This window comes from Plasmodium vivax, chromosome 8, assembly GCF_000002415.2.
Source record: "Plasmodium vivax chromosome 8, whole genome shotgun sequence".
NCBI lineage: Eukaryota > Apicomplexa > Aconoidasida > Haemosporida > Plasmodiidae > Plasmodium > Plasmodium vivax.
This window is the reverse complement of record NC_009913.1, coordinates 388,440-412,774: the sequence shown is the minus strand read 5'-3', so window position 1 is coordinate 412,774 and position 24,335 is coordinate 388,440. Positions and strand designations below refer to the sequence as shown.

The window sequence follows — 24,335 nt, the reverse complement described above, 5'->3', positions numbered from 1 at the left end:
TGGCATTTTTTTTTTTTCCCATTCTTTGGCACTTTCAACTCTGCTTAAGTAGTGCACTTGGGAAGACGTGTAAAAAGGAACATTGCCTGAGCAGGCACGGGGGAAAAGCAATTTTTATGGCCTCACTGTTTAGCGAAAATTAATGCAGACACAATTTTCCATACTAACCTCCCTTTTCCTTTTTAAAATGGGAATATGCGCATTTACGAATAAACCATTGATAGGAGAAAGCAAATTAAATGCATTCGCTTGCATTTTTTGTGAAAATGGGTGAGCCATTCATTCCTTCGTAGTGCAAGGCAAACATGAGCACCAAGTGCCAGTGCCCACAGAAAGGTCAGTAACCCGTAGAAGGGATTAAAAAAAAAAAATAAATAATAAAATATGTGCACTTTCCGCCAAAATTGCCAGCACAATAATGGGGAAGAAAAACATGATCACGTTTGCATACGCATTTGATGAACGACCTCTTCAAGGGGGAAAAACCTCCACGGAAATTTTTTACCTGCACGTTCATATATTACCTTTTAAGAAGGTGTCACCATGTGTGAAAAACAATGTGGCCACTTTCTGCCACATTTTTGCGGAGAATGAACGAGCGCAAAAATAGCAGCAGGGGAGAAAAAACTTTCGGCGATATTGCCAGGCATTAACGTACTTGCAAAAGTGACATCCACTTTTTATCGTTGGTAGTTTTCTTTTTTTCGATCCTAAATGTGACTCACCACTGCTGAGTTTTGACCCTTTTGTAGACACTTAAAGAGGAGGGGGAAACTGTAGAGAAATTTTTAAAAATGTCATTTGCTTTTTCACCATAAAGAGGTTATCCCATTTATAATCTCTGGCTCCACCCCCTTTTTTTTTTTTTGCCTCTTTTGACGGTTCGAAAAGCCACTGCTGCTGAGGAGTGCTTTACTTGGGACTAACCAACTGAAGACGAGGGTCCAATTAGAGACTAACGAATTGCTATCTCATGGTTAGCGCGTTAATTGCTCTTTACTGGTTAGCTTTTTAAGAAGGCTTGCTGCTCAATTTCGCTACCCCCGACGGTTTTTGCGTGTCTCCACAATTATGCTTAGCTATGTAAAAAACGGGAAAAGGGCAAAAGTAAAAAAAGCAAACCCAAACAGTCATTTCCTACGTTGCAATTTCTACGTACACAAGGATCTTATTTTCCCTACGAACTGGGCAATGCTTTCCATTTGTTAATACACCACTTCGGCATGTAATGTACCCTCTAAATCTACACTTTAACGGGAAAAAAAACAAGCAAACCACGCTGCGTTTTTCGAAGGCTTTGGAAAAAAGTTAGGCAATAGGGGGCACTTAATTCTGCTCGCGCAAGTCCTTCATGTTCACACATGCGCTAGCGCACAAATGGGAAAAGCGGCATAGAAATATAGAAACGCAGAAATATAGAAATATAGAAACATAAAAATATAGAAACATAGAAATATAGAAACGTAAAAATATAGAAATTTTTGTAGAAATAAAAAAATAAAATAAAGTCATTTCCAGGTGCCCTGCTGCGAGCATACTGCGTGTGATATTGTGCACAGGGACCTCCCTTGATGGTTAGTTAACTGGCGCTTGTCTATTTGGGTCCCCCCGGCCAGCAATAAACGAGTGGACGCGAAAAAAAGAGGCAACCAAGCTGTGCATAAATATGCATAAGTGTATAATGCATTAGTGTATAACACATTAGTGTATATACCCATAAGTGCATAAAGGCATTTTCACTTGTGCACACCAAGCTTCGACGCACTAAGGCAAATTCCAGTGGACTGTGCCGTGCGCTTTCTTGCCCAATGAAGGAAAAAAACTTGGCACACCAATGACATACACACATATACTGCCATATCGACGGACACACTACAATTTGCACAATCGTGCCAAGTAAATTCCTAGCAAAGTTAAAACACTGCCCATTTTTTTTTTTTTTTTCAGCCTCCACGTGATAAAAAAGGGATAATTGTGCATTGCGCGTACACACGCGAAGGGGCTCAAAAAAAAAATATATAATTATATATATATAAATGTGTATAAAAATATACGAATATGTATAAATATGTATAAAAATATATAAACATGTATAAATATATAAATGTGTAAAAATGCATACATATGCATATGTATAAAAATATATAAACATGTATGGCATAAAAATATATAAATATATATAAAAACACGCAAAGGCTTTTATATATACGTACACAATTACCCATGTGCAAACACATACATACGCAGCGCTGAAAGAAATAAGCAGCACATCCCTCCCCGTGTTTGCAGAGAGGCCATTCGCACTCCCCCCTACATTCGCTTTCGCTTTGGCTTAAGCTAACGCTTCGTGTCCCCACTGGCGCAGCTTGTGCAGCGAAGAAAGTTCGTGGGCGTGTAGGCATGCTGCGCACATGGCGTGTGTTAGGAATATATACATACGCAATGGTAAATAGTTATACGCATATATACATGTTTATGCATATTTATACATATATAAACATTTTTATGCCTGTTTATATACGCTTATACTTACGTATGCGGCTGTACATTTTACGCCCATGCACGTACTTATATATATAGCCCTTTTTTGGCCAACTGCTATCGCCCGCGCGCGCTTGACCCGCCATCGCACGGCAAAGCTGCCTCCCAAAAAGCTTACCATTTTTTTTTTTTTTTTTTATTACATACTTTTACACACTTAAAAAAAAAAAATAAAAGGAAAGAAATATACATGTATTAATTAAGCATTTCATTCCAGTTTTCTTTTAGCTTGCATTTATTTTATTTATTTTTTTTTTTTTTCCTTCTTTCTCCACATTTATTTTACGAGAAGTTTATTCATTCCCTTTATTTATTTCTCACATTCATTTTATTTTCATTCCCTTATTTATTTCTCATCATTTAATTCATTTTTTTTTTTTTCCTTCTCCCCCCCCTGTGTTTTTTTTTTTTTAACGTTTTACCAGTGTCATAATTTCATCTGACATTTCGTAATCACCTCAGTGTTCATTTCCCTTTTCGCCAAGTGAATATACAGTACGGCTCACAGTACACGTGTATAATTACGCTTACACAAACGTGTATATACATACGCACGTACATTTGCATACCACAGAAGATCCCCTTTTCTGTTAACTTCGCACACAAAAATGAGAGAAATCGTTCACATCCAAGCCGGCCAGTGTGGTAACCAGATAGGTGCAAAATTTTGGGAAGTCATATCCGACGAGCACGGCATAGATCCAGTAAGTAGTTAGTCTCACACACAGGGGCATACCCGTTCGTGGGGGGGGATACGCACAGGTGTATCCCTGCATGTATGTGTACCAGCGCCTGCACCAGTGCGCGACCATTTGTTTGCATACTCATTTGCATGTGTGTATCCCCCGGTAGTACACACACACAGGTGTACCACCACATGGGGGTGTGACCATGTGAAGAGGTCACTTCGATATCCCTCCTGTGAGCTGCTCCATTCGTGTTCCTACCCATGTTTATTCGTATCATGCGCGCGTGTGATATCATGCGAACTGAGGACCATGCACGCAGTGAGACTTGCCCTACACCCGTGCACAGGGTGTATCCGCTCAAACCGCGTTCATACGTAGTGTACTCCATGCGTGTCCATCTTTGCACCGCGAGACATGCCTCCGAAATGTTGCACCTTAAGTTGTTAATTACGCAAGGGAAAGAATAAAAAATGGAGCTTATAATTCCTGTTTATCTTGCACAAATGAGCACACAACGGATGCGTATCGATCTTCCGCACCGTTGCACCTATGAGCGTACAAATTTTGCATGCAATTGAACAAATGACATGCATGCATGTACGTAGTTCGTCGAATTGGCTTCTTCATGGAAGACGTAGAAATAATTTTCACACGCTCACCCCTTCGTGTTCACCCGCAGAGTGGTACCTACAGAGGAGACAGTGACCTACAGTTAGAAAGAGTTGATGTGTTTTACAATGAAGCAACCGGTGGCAGGTACGTGCCCAGAGCCATTTTAATGGACCTGGAACCAGGAACTATGGACAGTGTACGAGCAGGACCTTTCGGCCAGTTATTCAGACCTGATAATTTTGTATTCGGACAGACAGGAGCTGGAAACAATTGGGCCAAGGGACATTACACAGAAGGTGCGGAATTAATAGATGCAGTTTTAGACGTAGTTCGAAAGGAAGCAGAAGGATGTGATTGTTTGCAAGGATTTCAAATTACGCATTCTTTAGGTGGAGGTACAGGTAGTGGTATGGGAACCTTGCTGATTAGTAAAATTAGGGAAGAATACCCAGACCGTATTATGGAAACCTTTTCAGTATTCCCCTCCCCAAAAGTATCAGACACAGTTGTTGAGCCATACAATGCTACTCTGTCTGTCCATCAATTGGTTGAAAATGCTGATGAGGTACAAGTTATAGATAATGAGGCCTTGTATGATATTTGTTTTAGAACATTGAAACTTACTACTCCAACTTATGGTGATTTAAATCACTTGGTTTCTGCTGCCATGTCAGGAGTTACATGTTCGTTAAGATTTCCTGGTCAGTTAAATTCTGATTTGAGAAAATTAGCTGTCAATTTAATTCCCTTCCCAAGACTCCACTTTTTTATGATTGGTTTTGCACCACTAACAAGCAGAGGCAGTCAGCAGTACAGGGCTCTTACCGTACCAGAGCTAACTCAGCAGATGTTCGATGCCAAGAATATGATGTGTGCAAGTGACCCGAGACACGGAAGATACCTAACCGCCTGCGCCATGTTTAGAGGACGAATGTCGACTAAGGAGGTGGACGAGCAGATGCTCAGCGTGCAGAACAAGAACTCCTCCTACTTCGTCGAATGGATTCCCCACAACACCAAGTAGGTTTTGTGCCCAACAGGGAGGAAGCGATTGCGGCGAAGTGTTTGCGGCGAAGTGTTTGCGGCGAAGCGAGATGGCTTTCCACGCAACTCTTTCGCAGGGAGAACACCCCCCGGGGAAAAGTATCTTTTTCCTACCTGCACCGCGACGTAACTCTCGCTTAACGACGTCCCCATTCCGCTTCCCCCTCCACAGGTCCAGCGTTTGTGACATTCCACCCAAGGGATTGAAAATGGCAGTCACCTTCGTAGGAAACTCCACGGCCATCCAGGAAATGTTCAAGAGAGTGTCAGATCAGTTTACGGCTATGTTCAGAAGAAAGGCATTTTTGCACTGGTACACAGGAGAGGGCATGGACGAAATGGAATTCACAGAGGCAGAGTCCAACATGAACGATTTGGTTTCCGAGTATCAGCAATACCAAGATGCAACAGCTGAAGAGGAAGGAGAATTTGAGGAGGAAGAAGGAGACGTCGAAGCTTAGGTAAATGTATCCCACACGTATTCCTTGGTAAAGCTAGTTTAAAAAAAAAAAAAAGGCATATAAAATTACGAGATTGAACAATTTTATCCCCGCCCCGCACCTTGCCTTTTTTTTTTTTTTTTTTTTTTTTGCGGAAATTATGTCAGGGTTATTACAATTTGAATTAGCATATTCTACACCATGGATTATTTAGAGTTCTGCTAGACGTGCGAAAGGGGACAGCTCGGGTTTATTGCATTCATTTCGACGCTTTTTTTTTTTTTTCCACGCGAAAGGTTTATATATATATACAACACACAGTGTACGCAACGCATATACGTGTACCTCAAAAAAAAAAAAAAAAAAAAGGAAATGTATACGACATGTGCACGCACATGCAAGAGTGTAAATATGTATATATGTACACATATATTTATATGTATGCATATTTATACATATTTATATATACGACGTATACCTGCGCGTAGGCCCATGTACATATACATCCATACGAATCACATATGCCTACATGTGCCACGTGTACGCATATGCAAATGTATGTGTAATTAAAATTCCCCCCCCAACAGTATCATAGAAATACATTTACCATTTATAATTAACTCGTTTTCTCCTATAAAGGTGTATACACTTATTTAGATTTTTATGTTTTGGCGCAATGGCAAAAGTATATTAAAAGTGTGCAAAAAAAAAAAAAAAAAAAAAGCTAAAAAAATAAATATACAAAAAAAAAAAAAAATAAAATAATAATTTCCTCACCCGTGGCAGCATCTTTTTTGTACATGAAAAAAAAACAAAAAAACTGAAAAAAAAAAAAAAAATTAAAATTAAAACAACTATATAACAATTTGCCATATTTTCCTGCACGTTCAACGTTTTTACGAACTGCCAGTTGCGGCCATATCGCTGTTGTTGGAGGAGGAAGGGCGTAGGACACCTTCCGTGTGTGCAACTGTTCGATCAAACCACGTGAAAAGGGAAGGCCACTTACGCACCACAGACAGGTGCATGTACGTATGCTCACTCCCCAAGTGATGGACGCGAACATATCGTGGAGGTCACCCAACCAGACACGCTGTCCTTTGTGCTGTTGCAAGATGTACCCCCTACTCCCTGCATATTCGCTTCCCATGTGCATACCCCTTAACAGTTGCAAAAAAAAAAAAGAAAAAATATAGCCAAAAAATTCCCACAACTGAAGGAAAAAATTAAAGGCGTTACTTCCTCGAATGGTAAAATGGGAACACCAAATTGGAGCATTGCCATAATTAGTAGCAACTACTCCATTTGAACAATCTGAACTGCTACTGTGATAGCATTGCCTTTCATATGCACTCTCCAGTTGCTTTAAAAGGAACATATCGCGTCCATACGCACACACACACACACACCGTGGGGAGTATAAGCATCCTTTATGCTTCATTTCTGTGCCGTAGGCCTCACGTTTGCCCAGAAAAGGAAACATCCATTTTCATGTCTGCCGTGTGACACACCATCGGTGACCACAATCACATGGAACGCAAAAATGGAAACAAAAAGAGACCATTTTGTAAATCCCATTTTTACAATAAATATCTTTAAAAAGTATACATTCGCTGTTGCTTCGGTTTTACGTTATGTTACATAAAAAAGAACGAAAAAAAAAAAAAAAAAGCAGAAAAAATTCGGAACAATAAAAACGGTTTGCAAATCGAGCAAAAAGAAAGGACAGGAAAAACAAAATTGAAAAGGACACACATGCGCAGTTTGCACTTAAAAATAATTAGGACGAATAAGGCGATGCGGACACGTAGGACAAAAAAAAAAAAAAAAAAAAGTTGCATATAAATGGAGAGCTATATCAACACAACAGCTGTTTAGTTAAACACAATTTTACTCATTTACACACGAGTGCAATTTTAGCAAGTGCTCAAAATACGTGTGGGCATGAGTAAATTTTTTTAATTACAACAATAAGGTAATTATAATGTACAATTTTGGGATCATTCGAAGGGTGCACACGTTCATACATACCCTTTTGTAAACATTACATGAAAAAACTTTGGAAATTTTCTCAAACAAATATAAAAAAAAAAAAAAAAGGAAGGCTATACGACTGGACTTATTTTTTATAATCACTTTATAGGAAATAATATACGGGATGGCATATAACGACGTTCTATGATGATTTAAAAGTTGTGAGGAATTCTTACCCATGAGGATGCGTCTAACTTAATTCAATTTTTTCTGCGTGCAATATAGCACCGTGCGTCTCACTTGATATATATATATTTTTTTTTTCTTTTTTTTTATATTATATTATACAGGGAGAAGGGCCCTACGAGCTCAATACACACAGTTGGACGCTTGGACGCTTGGACGATGCCTAGGATAAACATAAGCTATTATAATGCTTCGAACTTCTATCCTTTATACTTTTACACCATTGGGCAAAAAATTCCGAGTCGCTCAGCAGTTTCTCTGAGGAAGTAGCATCGAATGAAAACAACTCTTCGATCGACTGCGCATTGAAGATATTAAGTTGGTTGGAAATTATGCCTTGATTTCTCTCCATATTTTGTTCGTTATTCCCACTCTGACCACTGGCAAGTACATTTTCACTTTCGTTTGGACTTGCATCTAGAAACACATTAGGGTTGTTACTTTGGCTTATTTCTGGATGTCTCCCTCCTCCTACGCCATAGTTTCTGTTAACCTCCCCTTCTTCTATACTCCACATATTGGCGTCCAAACTTCTACCCGTGTATGCGTCGTGATTTACTTGCATACTTAGGGCTTGGAGGTTCTCCAGATTTATGTCAAGGCCACTTCCCCGAAACAATTCATATTTTGCAACGTCTTCCTCATCATTAAGGTAATCCAAGTTTAGAAAATTCAGATCTACAACGGAGTCTTCCCAACTGTTGTTCTCATCCGACTCCTTCTGCTCGTGTTCGCTAGAATAGGTCTCTCCTGGGGGGGTGTAAAGCGCGTCGCTGTCCAAGCTCACACTGTTACATATATTTAAAAAGTTATCATTCAGCTGGAATAGGTCATTTTCCATCACTGGGCTGTTCTCGAATAGGTGTATGTTGGATAGGATATTTGGAACTCTTTCTTCTTCCAGTAGGAAGTTGTCTCTCTGGTTCGTTCGTTCGGCGGTTCGTTCGGCGGTTCGCTGGGTGGTTCTGTTGCTGTCTCGTTCGTTGCTCCATTTGCTGCCGCTGCGATTTTCCCACGCTTTACCGCTACGATCTTCCCACATATCACCGCTACGATCTTCCCACACTTTACCTTCACGCTTGCCCCCACCCCTGCCTGCATCTCTTCCCCACATGTTGCCCCCCCTTCGATCCCACTGCTTGCCCCATTTTTTGCCAGGCAGCATGCCCCCCTCTTTCGTCCGTTTGGCGCTCGGCTTCCCCTTCTGCTGATGCTGTTGTGTGCCTAAACTGGAGTCAGTATCGGACAGCGGAAGAGATGCCCTTTCAGTTTTCCCTTCCTTTGGTATTCGTAAAGGTCTTATTTCTTCAATCCCATGAGCAAATCTGCACTTATCCTGATTCATGCATTTTTTCTTTTTCCAGAAATAGCACAGTGTAGTTTTGTAGGTGGCAAGGTCAGTACTGGGTTGCAGCTTCTCAATTTTGTGAGCATATTTACAGTTGGGGTTACAGCAGGGGATTTTTTTCTTAACGCTTTTGCAGAGTTTGGTATTTTGTAAGTTGGGTAGAGGTCTTAATTCTTCCAGCACATGAGCGTAATTGCAGTTGTCTTTATTCACACACCTATTTTCTAGGAAGTGTCTGCAAATTTTGGTTTTCGTGAATTGGTACTTTATGTCAGCCGGTTGGTTCATCTTGAGGTTGCTCTTGGTTTGCGCGCGTGTGTTCATGTGTGCGTTGCGCAGGGTGGCAAACAAAAAGGTGTAGATCAAAATGGCTAGCTGTGATTTATTGCAGATGGAGATGTTCACTCGGAAGCGAATGGCAGGTGTGTTAAGTAGTGTAGTAAAAGGTGGCTCCAGAAAAACGAACAATATATGGATAAAAAAAATAGCGTAACGGGTACGAATACTGATATATGAAAAGGTGTGGTTTTGGCTCTATATGATCGGTGCTGCCTCAACGCGAAATAAATATATTTTCAAAAATAATTTTTACAAACACTTGGACATGCACTGTAGGGCGCTTCTACTGAAACATGAGGAAAAGTAAATTTTCGAAAAAAAGCAAGCAAACAGTTCCTATTAATATGTGCAAAATTGTGATGTGTCTATTAAAAAACGCCTTTTAAGTTTTACAAAACCTTAAAAGTTAACAAATCGGCTACTAAAAGGTGGTGACAAGTGCTACAATGGGGTGATAGGTCATTTGTATTTTGGATAAATGTAATTTATAAAATAAAAAAAATTAAAATAAAAATAAAAATATATATATATTTTATATGTACGTGTGTACTATTACACACAACTATGCGCGACAAGTTCACCCTCACGCTTACAATTAAAGCGGCCAAGATCGAGGGGGCACCAATTTAAGGTCAAATATGGGAAAAAGGGCCCTTTTTATTGAGCACTATGTGATCACTATGTGATCATTATCCGATCGCTATTCGATCCAATTCGCTCAACTTGAATATGTCTCTCAGAGCAGATTGCCGAAAAAGTCTACATGAGCCCGTTGTTCGAATAATAGCAAAAAAAAAAAAAAAATTGGGTGCTAAAAAATTATCCTTTTTTTTATGACATATAGGCGAGGCACTGTACATAATGGTACTTTCATAAAACGTGAATTTTTTTTAGCATAATTTTTTTTAACATGATTTTTTTATGATAAACTCTTTGCAATTTGAGCCTTTTTAAACAAACGGGAGGTGAGTGCCGTCGTGCAGGATGCTCCACTTTGGTGCGCGCGCAAAGTGGTCGCATGCGGGGGCAGATCACTTCGAGCCACAAAGGAAAAAAAAAATACACATATGTATGTATATATATGTATACACATATATATGTAGATACATGTGCGCATATCCCTTTGCGCGCCCACATGCTGCATGCAGACGTGAGTTCATCTGCATGGGCAAAACGGTCCTCCGGACATGAACCAAACGCACAGACAACTCCGATTTTTAACCACGGAAAAATGAGGCCATCTCCTTTTTGAACAAAGTGGGCTGCACCAAAAAAAAAATCTTTTCTGCAAAGACATCCTCGCATGTGTCTTAACGCACAAAGGTGCTAAACCATTGCCCCAATTATCACCAGCTTCAACACGCCGTTTGAAAAAAAAAAAATGGGTGCGCGTAAAATAATGGGCACTCTGTTTTCACCATAAAAATGGATTTTTTTCCCCAAAATAAAAACTATTCGCATTAAAAGTGCGGCCCAAATTTTGCTGTTAAAAGGACTTGCATTTTGTGGGAAGTGGCATATCTGTTGTGTTGCCACTCTCCCGCGGCATGCAGCGGGACAGCTCCGCGTCCAAGAATTGTTGCATGCACGATGTTGTTGTGCGCGTGACTGCACGTGAGGGGCAGTAAATTTGTCAGCTATACGGAGAGCCTCCCATAAATGTTGCAACGCCTTTAATGGAGGAACAAACAGATAGACACTTGCGTTAAAGGGTTCCCCATGCGAAAGTTGCCAAGTTGGGCGTAACTCCGCGTTTAACTTTCCTCGTCACGGTGTTTAAAAATTAAAAAATAAAAAGGGATTAATTAACATCTCTTTAACATGAAAATATTCCCAAATAGGAGTTAAACCCAAGTGGGGAACGGAATTGACGGGGAAATTGTCTTGCGCCTCGCGATTACACGAAGTGGATGGCGGAATGACAGAATGACCACCTCTTGGCATGCCCTCCGCAATGCCAGCCTTTCCCCACGGTATTTGCCCTTCTGCACACTTTTAACTCTACACTGTGTTGTAATTTTAAAAAGCAAAAGCTTTGCCAAGAGTTACACAAAACATATGTTTGCTCAGGCTTATCTACATATGCATATGCGCATGTGAGTTGGCACATGTACGTGTCCGTTATGTTAAGTTTAATTAAAAAAGAAAGGGGGAGCCATGCAGAGGGATGAACAAAAAAAAGGTCCCGCTGTGGAGCAGCGCGGCGATAAGGCGATAAAACTATAAGGCGATAAAACGATAAAGCGATAAAGCGATAAAGCGATAACACCGTGCGGCGTAAAATGCAAAGTGAAAGGGGACTATAAACGAATTAAGCCTAACGAATTAAAAAGTCAAAAGGCGATGCCACATGCTCGTGTGAAACATTCGGGCAAGCCGCTGTGACAAAAAAAAAGGGAAAGAGGAAAAGCAAGGGGAAAAGCAGAAGCAAAAGTGAGAGGAAGGGGAAAAAGCAGAAGCAAAAGTGAGAGGAAGAGGAAGAGGAAGAGCAAACGGGAACAGACGGGGGGACCCGAATTTCCATTCGCGAATGGAAGACGAAACTGCAATATGCGCAGCGAGCAGAGAGTGCAAACACATTCACAATGTAACAAGTGCTTGCAAATGCGGCAAATGCGGCAAACGCTGGCAAACGCGAGGGACTTAAAAAAAATAAAAATAAAACATGTAGAGGACGCAAAAAATTAACGTGGACGTGAAGGACGTGATGAAAACATAATCAGAGTGCAAATGAAATATATTATAATCATAATTATTTCCCATGACAAAATTCATAATGTGATTGTAATTTACAGGAATGTAGGAAGTTAAGAGCAAAGAGTTGGTCACAAAATAGAGGCCCATTAATTCGGAAATTAACAAAATCCACATATTTAAAAAAAGTTTAAAATAAAAAGAAAAATAAGTCGATATTTGGATAACCTGCTGTAAAAACTTCTTCATGTTAATTGCCACGATGTACGAAATGTACACCAACGATATATATGGCCCATAAATTATGGCTATATTATATTTTATATTAAAAAATAAACACACCTTTTCAATAATTTTGGAAAAAGGATCCCTTACATAAATTCTTATAAAAATTATGTTCAAAATGGACATAATAATTTTATAAATGACTGTTAAAAACATCACCGAATTTAAAAAGACGTTAATTTTTCCAACTAGGCAATTTTTATTCTTTTGAATTTCAAATTTCCTGCTCAAAATTGCATTTAAGGAGTAATACATACTCGTATTTGTGTACACAATATTTTCTATTTCTTTTTTTAATTTATTGTAATTTTCAATGTCTTGTATTTTTCGTATATCTTCATTACACGAGTCGTAAATGTTCTGGTCGTCGCTTGCCTGGCTGTCGTTTTGTTCGCTGGACTCCTCCTTCAATTCGGCATCATCTACGCTCATTTTGTTCTTTACGTGGAAGTTCTTTTCCATTTCGTACAGAAATTGAATGCGCTCCATTTTTTGCTTCTTCTCGTTGTACTTGGTTTTTTCGAACTTGTTCACTGGGAAGCTGATGCTTTTGAAGAAGAATTTTTTGGCGCCCGCGTTGGGGGGGTTGTGCGTGTTTGGCGTATTGGGGGTGCTGTGCGTGTTGGGGGGGTCTTCCCCGTTTGCTCCTTCACCGTGGCTGCGCGTATCCCTGTGCCGGCACCCGCTCTGGTCACCGATGCGATCGCCGCGGACATCTCCGCTAACAGCAGCGCGACCGGGGCCTTCCCCCTTCGAGGAGGCGGGCTCACCGTCAAGCGTCACACTTAGGGAGCTGTACTTCCTGACTTGGCCCTCCTCAGTCGCGCCCGCGCGGGGTTCACCGTCGGACGAGGCGTCATTACTTTCGGCAAAGGAAAGCGGGCAACTATTTGACCTCTTCAAAGGGTGCACATTATTTTTGTTTATATTTTTATAAAAATAGTTAATGACAGTCGATTCGTGGTCGCTGAAGTTTCCACTTTTCTTTTTACTTTTTGGTTGCTCAAAATGGTGAGTACTTAATCGTTTGTGTTTCTTCTTACTCGCGTTGGAGTGTCTTTGCTTGTCCTCCAAAAAGGCAAAGTCGGCGGTTCGCACCTGCCCACCGCTATCTGCATAGTTTAACAAGCTGCTATTCCTAAAGGTGCACATATTTTTTAACCGATTGGTGAAGTTTACAAGTACGGAAGATTTCTTTACAGAGTTTTTTCTTTTTCTCATTATGGCAGTTTTACTTCTTGCAATGATTCCTTGTTCGCCATTTTGTTGGAGTTCCCCTTTGGATGGGAACTGCTTTTCCTTATAACTCTCAGAATTGTTCTTCTCTGGCCCTTCCAAAGGGGAAGCATTCCCCACAGGAGATCCCCCCCTTTTGGAATCGTATAGAAACCGTTTTGAATGAATGTCAAAGTTACTCTGCAGCTTTTGCAGCTCCTCCTTTTTAAACATATAATTAGTGAAGTTAATTAGTATTCTTTCTTCAATGTTATAAATCTGTATTTGTATCTTCGGAATTTGCACATAATATACAAAGGTGATAATGTAATCATAAATAAAATACATAGAGGATATGCCTGCGACGATAGAATTGGTCGTCACTCCAAGAGCACAAATGTTTATGAGCAGCTCTCCGATGATGAATTTGTACAGCAACATTAGGTAATGTAGAAACATAACAAAGAGGATGCCCAAGATGCTATATACCCGGTTAATGCATTTTTTAAATATGTTTTTTTTTTCTTCCCTCGTTTGTTCACCTTCGTCTTGCCCCTTGTTGTAATATTGGTGGAAGTCTTGAAATGCGGTGGAGTAATAATTAAAGCATTTTTTCCTCTTTTCTAGAAGGTAAAATATGGTCTTATTAAAGAATTTGTTTTGATTTTTCTTCTGCATCTCGGCGTTCTGACTGTAGAGCAGATACTTCCTTATATTGAGCGTGTTATCATCTGCTATGACATAATTGTAGTTCTTTTTGTAAATCATATTTTTTAATTTCCCTAAACTTAGCCAAAGAAATGATAAAAATATGATGCTTCGAATGAGAAAAAAATGCTTCTTTATCTTTTTGCTAATTCCATTTTGCTCCTTATAAATGGCACTTATCTTTATGTAATATTTTTTTATCAATTTGATATGCGAGTGGGAGTTAAATTCTGGGGAAAGAATTTCTTTGTAATTACTCGAATCAAAAATCGTGTTGACGAACTCTATGGGAATGACTATATACAGCAAGCAGACTAAGACACATATGTCAATGTGCCAAATGTACGTGATGGTACCATTGGACACGATGTTGGATAGCTCAAAGAGGAAAAGGGAAAAGATAGACATACAAACTAAAAAGGTTATGAAAAAAATGTTTTTGTTAAATTTATTCGAATGATTTAAAATGTCTAAATACCTCAGTAAGTAATAAATGGACACCTTGTAAAATATGACATGTAGCAAAATCATGGCTATTATTTCACACACCAATCTTATATTCATTTTATTTTCGTTGAGGGAAGGGACAATTGGGGGGGGGAAGCATGTGGGGGGAGAGGAGTGGGGCTCAAAACGCATCATACACGGCTCCTACGGGTGGGCGCGCCAAGTAACTCCCGACACGCCAAGTAACTCCCGACGCCCCAAGTTACTCCGCATGCCCCAGATATGCGTCTATACGTGCGTATATACATACGTGCGTCTGCACACCCCGTGTTTTCACGTTAAAGGTTTGCGCCTTTCACGGTACGCACATGTGGGTACACACTCATGGAGATGTCACAGTTTGTCACTTCTTACACAGCCATAATTTCCTTTTTCTCTCCTTTCTGTAACGCGAAATGGTTGGCCGCCCTATCGGGTTAAAAACACGCGCTGTCAGGTGTAAGTACGGCAACGCGCATATTTCTCTGCGTGTGGACACGTAAATATATGCGAAGAAATGATAAATGGGCAAAATTACGAAACGGGGAAATTTAAACGCATGTAAAAACTGTCATAGGAGCTGCGCGTTTCGCGATTTTAGCTCTGCTGGTTAGCTAATCGCACAAATGGACACAGGGAAGGAAAAAAAAGAAAAAAAAAAAAAAAAAAAAAAAAAAAAAAAACTACAAATATTAAACACACACAAAAAAATTATTTTGCAAAAAATGCAGCAGAACGCAGAGGGGGAGAAAAATTTATGACGAACCATTTCTGGCCAGAGGGAGAAATTACACAAATGCTTTAACACATATGACACATGGACTATACAAACAAATATGTTATCAATGCGGAGATTTACGCAATTCTCCCATATTGTTCGAGTCCATCGTGGCGATATATGCTGTTTTTGTTTCCCCTTTTTTTTTTTTTCTCCTGCGTTCAGTTTGTGATTTATTTTCACATGCACATCCTGCTGTAATGTTACTATTTATGTGAATTTTCAAATTATTTCCTTTCTGCTAGTCGTTTGTGCTAATCGTCTGCGTGCCATGTATACGCTTTGAAGCGGGAACATTAAAAAGGGTTTAAAAGAAATATACGATGCGAAAAGCGAATGAAGAGATAATTAACGGCATGACATTTTAACACACCCTGTGTAAGAAGCGTATGTACAAATTTTTGAAAAATCGCCTGAGGGGGACATATATACATTTCACAGACGCAATTTCACTTACACATTCAAGTGCGCAATTTGAATAATTGTAAAGGGGTTACTTAGAAAAATGCGTAATTGCTCTAAGTATATGACCCTTTTGCTTATATAAAGATTGAGAAAAAAAAAAAAAAAAAATGAAACGGTTCCCCTAGTAACGAAAATGTGTAAAGCATTTATCTCATCGCATATACAGTTCGTCGTCACCCATGAGGTTACTTCCTCGCGTGACCGTTGCATCGGTTTTTTTGTGCCTCACAATGGCAAAATAAATCTCTGTTGCGATGCCCTCACGACAAAAAACGGAAAAAAAGAAAAAGCAGTAAGTTTAAGCAAAATGTAGCAAAGCAACAGGGATGTATTGAAGGAGAAACAGAAAGGAGCGCCACTTTGGTGATAGTGAAATGCCTAGTGGTAAAATATGTATGAAAAAAAAAAAAAAAAAAAAAAACCAAAGAGACTTATAGCCCGTTCTGAGAAAGTTCCTCTCAAAAGTGCGGAAAAAAAAGAGTAATATTCTTTTTTTTTTCCCCTTTTTACAAAGGCTTTAAAACATCAGCGAGGAATTGACACTCAGCACGCGACATGCTAAGGTGTCAAAAGGTTGGGCGGGAACACAAAGCGTACCCCCACCTGTATGTTTTCGCGTGTACCTATGCAGTATGCGTACATAAATATCTGCGAACGGAATGCTTTAAAAGCTTTTTAAAAAGTTCACCAGGGGGAAAAAGCCCATGGAGCGACTAAATACATAATTGTGTAATCATGTACACAGTAGTTTAGGTTAAAACGTCTTCGCCATGCGCGCAGCAAAAAGGGGTATGTATAAACATGCTTGTACGTTTACTTCAAACACGCCTATGCGCAGCATACACATGAGTCCTACGCCAAGGCCATGAGGATGGTGGGGGCGCATAATCGGAGTACTGCTTTTTCCGAAAAAACAAATTGCAACACGTTAGCCGCGCGCAGGTGAAGTGGCCACAAATGCAGCGCTTTCGCTTGCGTGGCACGGTTGGGGGCAAGCGCGCGCGTACATGCGTAAATGCGCTTGCGTACGTAAATAATATTTACGCGCATATTAATATGTACGTGTATATTGTACATATGTACATATGCGTGCTGTACAGGTGAACCATACATGTGCACCGCTTTAAGGGAGGCATTTTTTTGGAAGTCTCTCCCCCCATTTGCTTTCTTTTTTTTTTTTTTTTGGCTGAAGTACGGCCAAGCGGAAATACTCGTCCTTTTGCCATTTTTTATTTATTTTAATTTTTTTTTTTCCTCCCCTTGGCCGGAAAAACGAATGAAAAAAAAAAAAAATACCTCCTTTTAACGCATGTAAACGTGCATACTTGTACGTGTACATATTCACATATACATACTTACGTACGCGTAAGCGGATGCGTGAACGCGTTAACACAGCTCTGTGCGTAGGGATATCCCTTTGGGTGGGCGCTTTTTATCGCTCCAACTCTACATTTTTTGGTTGGAAGAGAAGAACAAATAATGTGTGAGTGCTGAAAGGGTGGCTGCCGCTTAAGTGAAAGAGGAAGAAAATACCATCGGGCAAAACGTAAGGATAAGCAGAATCGAAGAGGCACGGCAAAGTGAGAAAGCGCGCGAGCAACAGCTTAAGCGAACATCGCTGCAAATGTGAGTAAAAGTTTTACAGATCGAAAGAGGCACAATAAATCGGCATGAACTGCGTATGATAGGAGCGCATACTCCACTGTGCACACGCCCGAACGTTCACACATAATTGCCGCACCGTGAGCATATATTTACAACTTAGCGCAGGCCCCTTTTGCGCGTCCCCCTTTTTGTGCGTAAGCACGTTGCAAACGGTCCCACGTGGTACATTATAACCCAGGAGAAAAGAAGGCGCGAGCAAAGGGGGAACATACGCTCCTTGTGTTTACACCGGCGTAGGGCATATAAGTGTGTAGCCGCATATACACCTCCACCCGCATGCACATACCTGCGTAACTTTGCAAACCATGGGAAACACGCAAGGCGGAATGAACAACAACCCCTACGGATTTTTAGGTAAAAAAGTATCCTTCCTGGTAGCGTCGTCGATGGGGAGAGAGGACGCACATATGGGGATTTTACTTTGTTTGTAAATTTCCACTGAGGGGGAATGCCACCATAAGTGGCAGCATAGGGTTATGTGAGTATATCCCCACATGTATGCATGCCGTTACCCCCGCAAAAACCCCGTGAGGAGCAGAATTGCACCAAAAAGGGGAAAAAAAAAACGCTCCTCTTAAATAGAGGCAATGCGCAGTTATGCGAAGTGCACCCCTGTAATGACTTCACTCCCCCCCCCCGTTAGGCAAAAAAGATGATAAGGATAAAGGAAAAGACAAGGAGAAGAAAAAGCTAGAAAGCGCGCCGCCCTCACATATAGGCAAAAGAAAGAAAAAAAAAAAAGGAGTCACGGGACATTCCAAATTACCGACGGTTACCCCCAATACGAAATGCAGATTGAAACTTCTAAAGTTGGAACGAATAAAAGATTACCTACTGTTGGAAGAAGAATTTATTACAAACCAGGAACAGATAAAAACGACGGAAGATAAAAATTATGTGAAACTAAAAATTGACGATTTGAGAGGTTCACCAATGAGTGTTGGTACGCTGGAAGAACTGATTGACGAAAATCACGGCATTATTGCCACGTCAGTAGGACCAGAGTACTATGTAAATATACTATCCTTTGTTGATAAGGATTTATTGGAGCCTGGATGTTCAGTTCTGCTAAATAACAAAACGAACAGCGTCGTTGGCATACTGTTGGATGAAGTGGACCCATTAGTCTCAGTTATGAAAGTGGAGAAAGCCCCCCTAGAATCCTATGCAGACATTGGTGGTTTGGAGTCACAAATCCAAGAAATTAAAGAAGCAGTAGAATTGCCTCTAACCCATCCTGAGTTGTATGAAGATATTGGTATTAAACCACCAAAGGGAGTTATACTCTATGGCCCCCCAGGCACCGGAAAAACTCTCCTAGCCAAAGCGGTGGCAAACGAAACATCGGCTACTTTCCTAAGAGTTGTAGGCTCAGAATTAATACAGAAATATTTAGGAGATGGACCTAAGCTAGTTAGAGAAATGTTTAAGGTGGCAGAAGACCACGCACCTTCCATCGTTTTTATTGACGAAATTGATGCTGTAGGTACGAAGAGATATGAAGCGACTAGTGGAGGGGAGAGAGAAATTCAAAGAACCATGTTAGAACTACTAAACCAGTTAGATGGTTTTGATTCGAGGGGAGATGTTAAGGTCATTATGGCAACCAACCGAATTGATTCTCTAGACCCGGCTTTAATTAGACCAGGAAGAATAGACAGAAAAATACAGCTACCTAATCCGGACACCAAAACGAAGAGAAGAATTTTCCAAATCCATACCAGCAAAATGACCATGTCTCCAGATGTCGATTTGGAAGAATTCGTTATGTCCAAGGATGAGTTATCTGGTGCAGATATTAAAGCCATATGTACCGAGGCAGGATTGTTGGCTCTGCGAGAAAGAAGAATGAAAATTACGCAGGTGGACTTGCGTAAGGCGAGGGATAAAGCGCTCTACCAGAAAAAGGGCAACATCCCCGAGGGGTTGTACTTGTAGCTTTCGAGGTGCTGCTGACCCCGCTAATTAGTTATGCACCTTCCAATACATGTGCAGCAGCCCTACCCATTTGCTTCTCTGCAACTTGTGCGTTTATGCACGATTGAGGAGGTATCGCCAATCGAAGTAGCGTATTTTTCCCCAAACATGTGAAGCTCGCTGCTCGGGGTGCGCCCCCCAAGTGCCCCCTCTTCTGCAGGGTGAAGCGAACCGTACTGAGTAGCGCCACTCCCTTTATAAAGAGTTATGAGTTTTTTTGTAACGCGCGCGTAGCAGTGTGCGCGCGTGCATCGATGTAGACATATTTACGCACATTACGTACTCACATATTTTTTTTTTTTTCCCCCTAAAAAATAATACAATACAAAATTACACCTTTACGAAAAAGTGAAAAATATTTTTAAGACTATGTAAATTTTTTATGCGCAACAAATTTGTTCATAAGAGTGGGAGCAGGATGAGAGGGTGTGTATGTAGAGGTTTATATGTTCAGACGTAGGACCACCTGTGTGTGCATGCCTAAACGCTCAATCTGCACATGATTGCAAAGGGAAAGGGGCACACTCAAAATTAAGCAGGTGGTATATCTCCCCCTTTACACATAACGTTAAACTGCATTCTCCATTCAGTGCATTGCCTTTTCGATATACCCATCGAACGGTTAGCAGTTTTTCGAAGCACAGCTGGGAAGAATAAAAAAACAGGGCTGCCCATTTTAAGCAAGTTTGGAATCCTTGGGGGTTAACTGTGCCTTTTCCGCGAGGAACTGCTTAACTTGGCTGTTCAGAAATTTTGCATGGTTCTCATTCATCAGCAGCAGTTGCCCTTCTGCACGTGAAAGTAGTTGGGAGGAGGGGCACACATGTATGAGTGTACATGCGTGTATACTTAAAATGTTGGTGCACCAAGGGGTCCATTTCATATGCCTTTAGAGTTAAAACAAGTGCCCTTTTAGCATATGCACCATCGGGGATGAGGTGCGTAATGCCTTTTTTTATAACTTGGTAGGAAGAAGTACAGAACGGCCAGCACAGTATCGGGGTGAAAAAGGTCCTGCGGGATGGGGGGAGCAAACCAAACAGTTTTTTAACTACCATCGAGTAAAAAGAGCGACAAAGGTGGTTGCCAAGGTGGCAATTAAGTGCTGCCCTCCCAGACGGGAGAGAAAACACCGAAACGTTTGCATTTGCGTAGATTGAAGGTAACAATGTACGCGTTTTGTACAAATTGTATAACCATGTCACTTTTGCATTTCTTTCTCTTCATCGCGTCGTGCTGCTCCCTCAGGGCGCTTATAAATGTGTGCAAGAAGTAGTCCGCCTGCGTGGGGAATGAAAGTGTTCCGCATTTTTTCACTACATAGGGGATGGCAAATTTGTTTTGAGGCCTTTAATCTTCTAACCAGGTGAATATTTTCGTGGGCATAGAATACCAGGGTGTAGCAAATTCTGTTACGGGGGTAGCGAGGTTAAGCGGTTTGAGTAGTGGGTGGCGAGGTTAAGCAGTTTGAGTAGTGGGCGGAGAGGTTAAGCAGTTTGAGTAGTGGGTGGCTGCCCACTTAGGGGGGGATGCCCCCCTTCGAATGGCAAGCCGCCTGGACGCCCTACTTGTTCAAAACTTTCCACAGAACGTTAATCCTATTTTTGAAAAGGGAGGGATCGACGATTCGGAAGAAACCCTCACCGTCTATTTTTCCTTCGTCGCTGTTATTCCTAGAGGGAAGCAAAGGGGTGCATGCAAGGCGGCATGAGGACGTGCACTTGTTGCACCTTACAGTGCTTGCTTTTTCCAACTTTTTATTTTTCCTACTTTGAGAGGAACGCGCCCAGCAAATCCAGATACTTCTCCCTGTTATTCTTGATCGTATTATCTGTTTTCTCTTTTCCATTTTCATAGTAATTTATTTCTTCGAGGACTCTCCTAATAATGGTCTAAAAGGGTGTTCGTGCAATATGGCAGATATGTGTGTGTATCGAAATTGTAACTCTGGGAGGGTTTCAACTGTTAGGACCTTGCAGCTTCATACCCGTTGTCTAACGCAGTCGTCTTCGTCTTCCTCCTCCTTCTCTTTCTCCTTCTCTTTCTCCTTCTCTTTTTCAATTTCCCCCTCCCCGTAGTAATAGCTGAAATAGTATTTCTCGTGGCATTCGGACGAGTGGATTATTATTGCATACACCATTTTGGGGTTATAAAGGGGGGTAGGGAAAGGAAAAAATCCTCAGAGGAGGGGGATAACGCGAGCTGGCACGTGAGCGCAATCACATGGTGAGCAATTAGGTGAACAATCACACAGTGAACGAGCAGAGGGATTTGCTAAGCGCACATTGGGGCATGCCTCCCATTAGGGTAAAATGCAAAAGGGGGTACTTCCCTCTTGGGGTGGTGGTGCCTACACCTTACACGTGCAAAAAAAAGGGAAAAAAAAACGTGCATATAAATATATGTATATGTATACCTCCATACATGTGTACCCCCTTGGGGAGTTTCGCTTTGGCAAGCTTCTAGGTGCATCACCGAAGGGGCATTTTTTCTTTTTTTTTCTCTCTCATTCTTTACCGCTTCGCTAAATGGCAGCTAGCGCGATTTACCCAAGTGCCATTTTAGAAGCGCTGGTCAGATCCCCAAGAGTTGCCCCCATCTCCTCACTTTAGCCTCTTGCGCGTATGTACCATATACTCGTATGTTACCACCTGTTGAGCGAGTTTCCCCCTTCTGCTGACGCGAAGGAGGGAGTGCTGAGAAGATATGCTTTACTAAAGGGGAGTGTATTTCCGTTCCTATGAGCCAATGCAAAGGTGCCTAGTTTTCCCCCCCTAGGATCTCCATCCGGTCAAAGGAAAGAATTGAAGAAAAGGAGTTTTTTTGCATTTCCCTTATGCACACCTGAAGGAAGCACAATTTTACGGCTTCTAAATGAGCCAGGTGTTATATTTCCCCCCCACGTTTCACTGTATCACTATATGGTGTTAGAGGCAACAGAGTGGCCATTTTGTAAAAATCAAAATAAAAATTTTCAAAGTTGCCGTTGAGTGATTGTTCCTTCTGTGCGGTAAGGATGCTTCTACGGAGAGTACAGTGAAGGGCAGGAAAAGAGGAAGCATCACGGACAGGAGGGGCGAAATCGCTGTGTGTGGGGGGTATTTTAACCTGCTTGCTCAACTGCGTACGTGTGTGTAGGGTTGAATGGTGATTCGCCGCAAACTGGTTAGTCGTAACAACAGAGGGGTAGATTGCACAACGGCGAGTCGTCCACAGAGGAGTGTTCCTATTTTGAGACACCCTAGCTGGGGGGAACAGATGAAAGGAGATCCGCCAGTGTGAAGAGATACACGTCGTCACCCACAGCGCCACCCGTACCGTTCGCTGCACCGTTCGCTGCACCGTTCGCTGCACTGCCACTCGTACCGCATCCGCACCGCTGGCTGCACCCGCACCCACCGGCGAGGCAGCCATCTATTATGACCATCAAAGGATTCGTCCAATTTGTGAACAAGAAAATCCCGAGCACCATCAAAAAAATAGATGACATAAAAAGCTTCACAGGGAAAAAGTTTGTAATCGATGGGACCTTCTTCATTTACAAATTTATGTACGTAGCATGGAAGCATATAATAAACGATAAGAATCGTGAAAAGAGATATAAAGCCAATGATTTGAGGACCCACATTTTGGTTAGACAGTACATTATTAAAAAAAGCATCGAGTTGCTGAAAAAGCAGCATGAGTATTTTAAGTCATTAAAAATTAGCACGCTTTATATTATCGAGGACATTGGGGCCAGGTATGAACTGCAGCCTCTGGATTATAAATGTAAGAAGCATGTGTGGAGGGAGAGGGATTCTCTCAGGAAGAAGAAAAACCTCTTCGACATTTTGAACGTGGACGCGTCCAAGGGAGGGGGCGCCCGGGGTGCAGAGGTGCATCGAGGAGAGGCGCAGTGTGGAGAGTCGCCGCGCGGGGACTCACCCATTGGGGACCCTACAAATGCAAACTCAAACGGAAACGCCAGTGCGAACAGCGGGGGCAAACCCTTTGGGGAGCACAAGAGCGCCATCAGCAGCATGAGCGATGGTAGCATTAGCGAAGGGAAAAGCCAGAAGAAGAGCAAAATGGAAGTCGTCGTGGACGAAGACGGCATTCACGATTTGTTTAAAAAAAACATTTTTATAAAAATTAACTCCAAAACGGCCAACGATATTTACAACTATCTGTTCCTGGAGAAGATACCCATCTTTATAACAAAAAATGATGCAGAGAAAGAATGCGCAATTCAGTGCTCGCACGAAAAGGACATCGTCGTGTCAGACGATACGGACGCATTGGCATTTGGAGCCCCCAACTTAATACGCTTCATTATGAATAAAAAGAAAAGACATATAATTAACAAAGACGAGCTGCTAAACGAGTTAAACATAAACTACGAGCAGTTCATCGATTTCTGCATCCTTTCAGGCTGCGACTACAGCGCTAAAATACCGGGCATTGGACCCGTGAAGGCGCACGAAATTATTAAGAAGTACAAAACGATAGAGACCTTTTTGGAGTCCAGCGCTTTTAACAAATATAAAAATTCCAAGCTGTTCAACCAGAAATTAAGCGGCATATCCATGTCGCTCAACGACTACATTGTTAATGAGTTTACGTACGAGCAGGCGCGCAAGGTGTTTTTTAACTCCTATTGAGGTGTCCCGCGCGGAAAAAATGCGCCTACTCGGTGGGGAAGTTTTTCACCCGTCGCAATTTTAAAGAAAAATAAAACCATTTACACACATTTGAGTGCAGATACTGCCCCACCAGCCATTTTTAAAACGTTCAAAATGTTAAAGCAGCATTCTCATTCTTAACAACTTCTTCATCGCTGGTTGTCC

General features: G+C 41.4%; 6 protein-coding genes across 6 annotated transcripts, besides 6 other annotated features; 3 read left to right on the top strand and 3 right to left on the bottom strand.

The window, feature by feature from the left end:
* Positions 1 to 3,149: 3,149 nt before the first annotated feature.
* PVX_094635 (tubulin beta chain, putative) lies at positions 3,150 to 5,347 on the top strand (the record flags this gene model as incomplete). Its single annotated transcript, XM_001614344.1, has 3 exons — positions 3,150 to 3,245; positions 3,910 to 4,862; positions 5,059 to 5,347. 3 exons carry the CDS (start codon positions 3,150 to 3,152, stop codon positions 5,345 to 5,347), a joined length of 1,338 nt encoding a protein of 445 aa, XP_001614394.1.
* Positions 4,000 to 4,040: a microsatellite.
* Positions 4,999 to 5,021: a microsatellite.
* A 2,362-nt stretch (positions 5,348 to 7,709) lies between the features above and the next one.
* Positions 7,710 to 9,664, bottom strand: PVX_094625 (hypothetical protein, conserved; the record flags this gene model as incomplete). The annotated part of the gene is made up of 1 exon (XM_001614343.1): positions 7,710 to 9,664. Exon 1 carries the CDS (start codon positions 9,216 to 9,218, stop codon positions 7,710 to 7,712), a length of 1,509 nt encoding a protein of 502 aa, XP_001614393.1. The 5' UTR covers positions 9,219 to 9,664.
* A 593-nt stretch (positions 9,665 to 10,257) lies between these two features.
* Positions 10,258 to 10,301: a microsatellite.
* A 1,575-nt stretch (positions 10,302 to 11,876) lies between these two features.
* PVX_094620 (hypothetical protein, conserved) lies at positions 11,877 to 14,699 on the bottom strand (the record flags this gene model as incomplete). The annotated part of the gene is made up of 1 exon (XM_001614342.1): positions 11,877 to 14,699. The coding sequence occupies one exon, from the start codon at positions 14,697 to 14,699 to the stop codon at positions 11,877 to 11,879; it is 2,823 nt and encodes a 940-aa protein (XP_001614392.1).
* Positions 14,700 to 16,280: 1,581 nt separating this feature from the next.
* Positions 16,281 to 16,351: a microsatellite.
* A 766-nt stretch (positions 16,352 to 17,117) lies between these two features.
* On the top strand, positions 17,118 to 19,467 carry PVX_094615 (26S proteasome regulatory subunit 4, putative; the record flags this gene model as incomplete). The annotated part of the gene is made up of 2 exons (XM_001614341.1): positions 17,118 to 17,883; positions 18,173 to 19,467. Exons 1-2 carry the CDS (start codon positions 17,835 to 17,837, stop codon positions 19,465 to 19,467), a joined length of 1,344 nt encoding a protein of 447 aa, XP_001614391.1. The 5' UTR covers positions 17,118 to 17,834.
* Positions 18,944 to 18,969: a microsatellite.
* Positions 19,468 to 20,182: 715 nt separating the features above from the next.
* PVX_094610 (hypothetical protein) lies at positions 20,183 to 21,646 on the bottom strand (the record flags this gene model as incomplete). The annotated part of the gene is made up of 7 exons (XM_001614340.1): positions 20,183 to 20,295; positions 20,469 to 20,520; positions 20,704 to 20,787; positions 20,870 to 20,915; positions 21,075 to 21,179; positions 21,277 to 21,398; positions 21,494 to 21,646. 7 exons carry the CDS (start codon positions 21,644 to 21,646, stop codon positions 20,183 to 20,185), a joined length of 675 nt encoding a protein of 224 aa, XP_001614390.1.
* Positions 21,647 to 21,919: 273 nt separating this feature from the next.
* Positions 21,920 to 21,949: a microsatellite.
* A 976-nt stretch (positions 21,950 to 22,925) lies between these two features.
* On the top strand, positions 22,926 to 24,149 carry PVX_094605 (endonuclease, putative; the record flags this gene model as incomplete). The annotated part of the gene is made up of 1 exon (XM_001614339.1): positions 22,926 to 24,149. The coding sequence occupies one exon, from the start codon at positions 22,926 to 22,928 to the stop codon at positions 24,147 to 24,149; it is 1,224 nt and encodes a 407-aa protein (XP_001614389.1).
* Between the last annotated feature and the right edge of the window lie 186 nt (positions 24,150 to 24,335).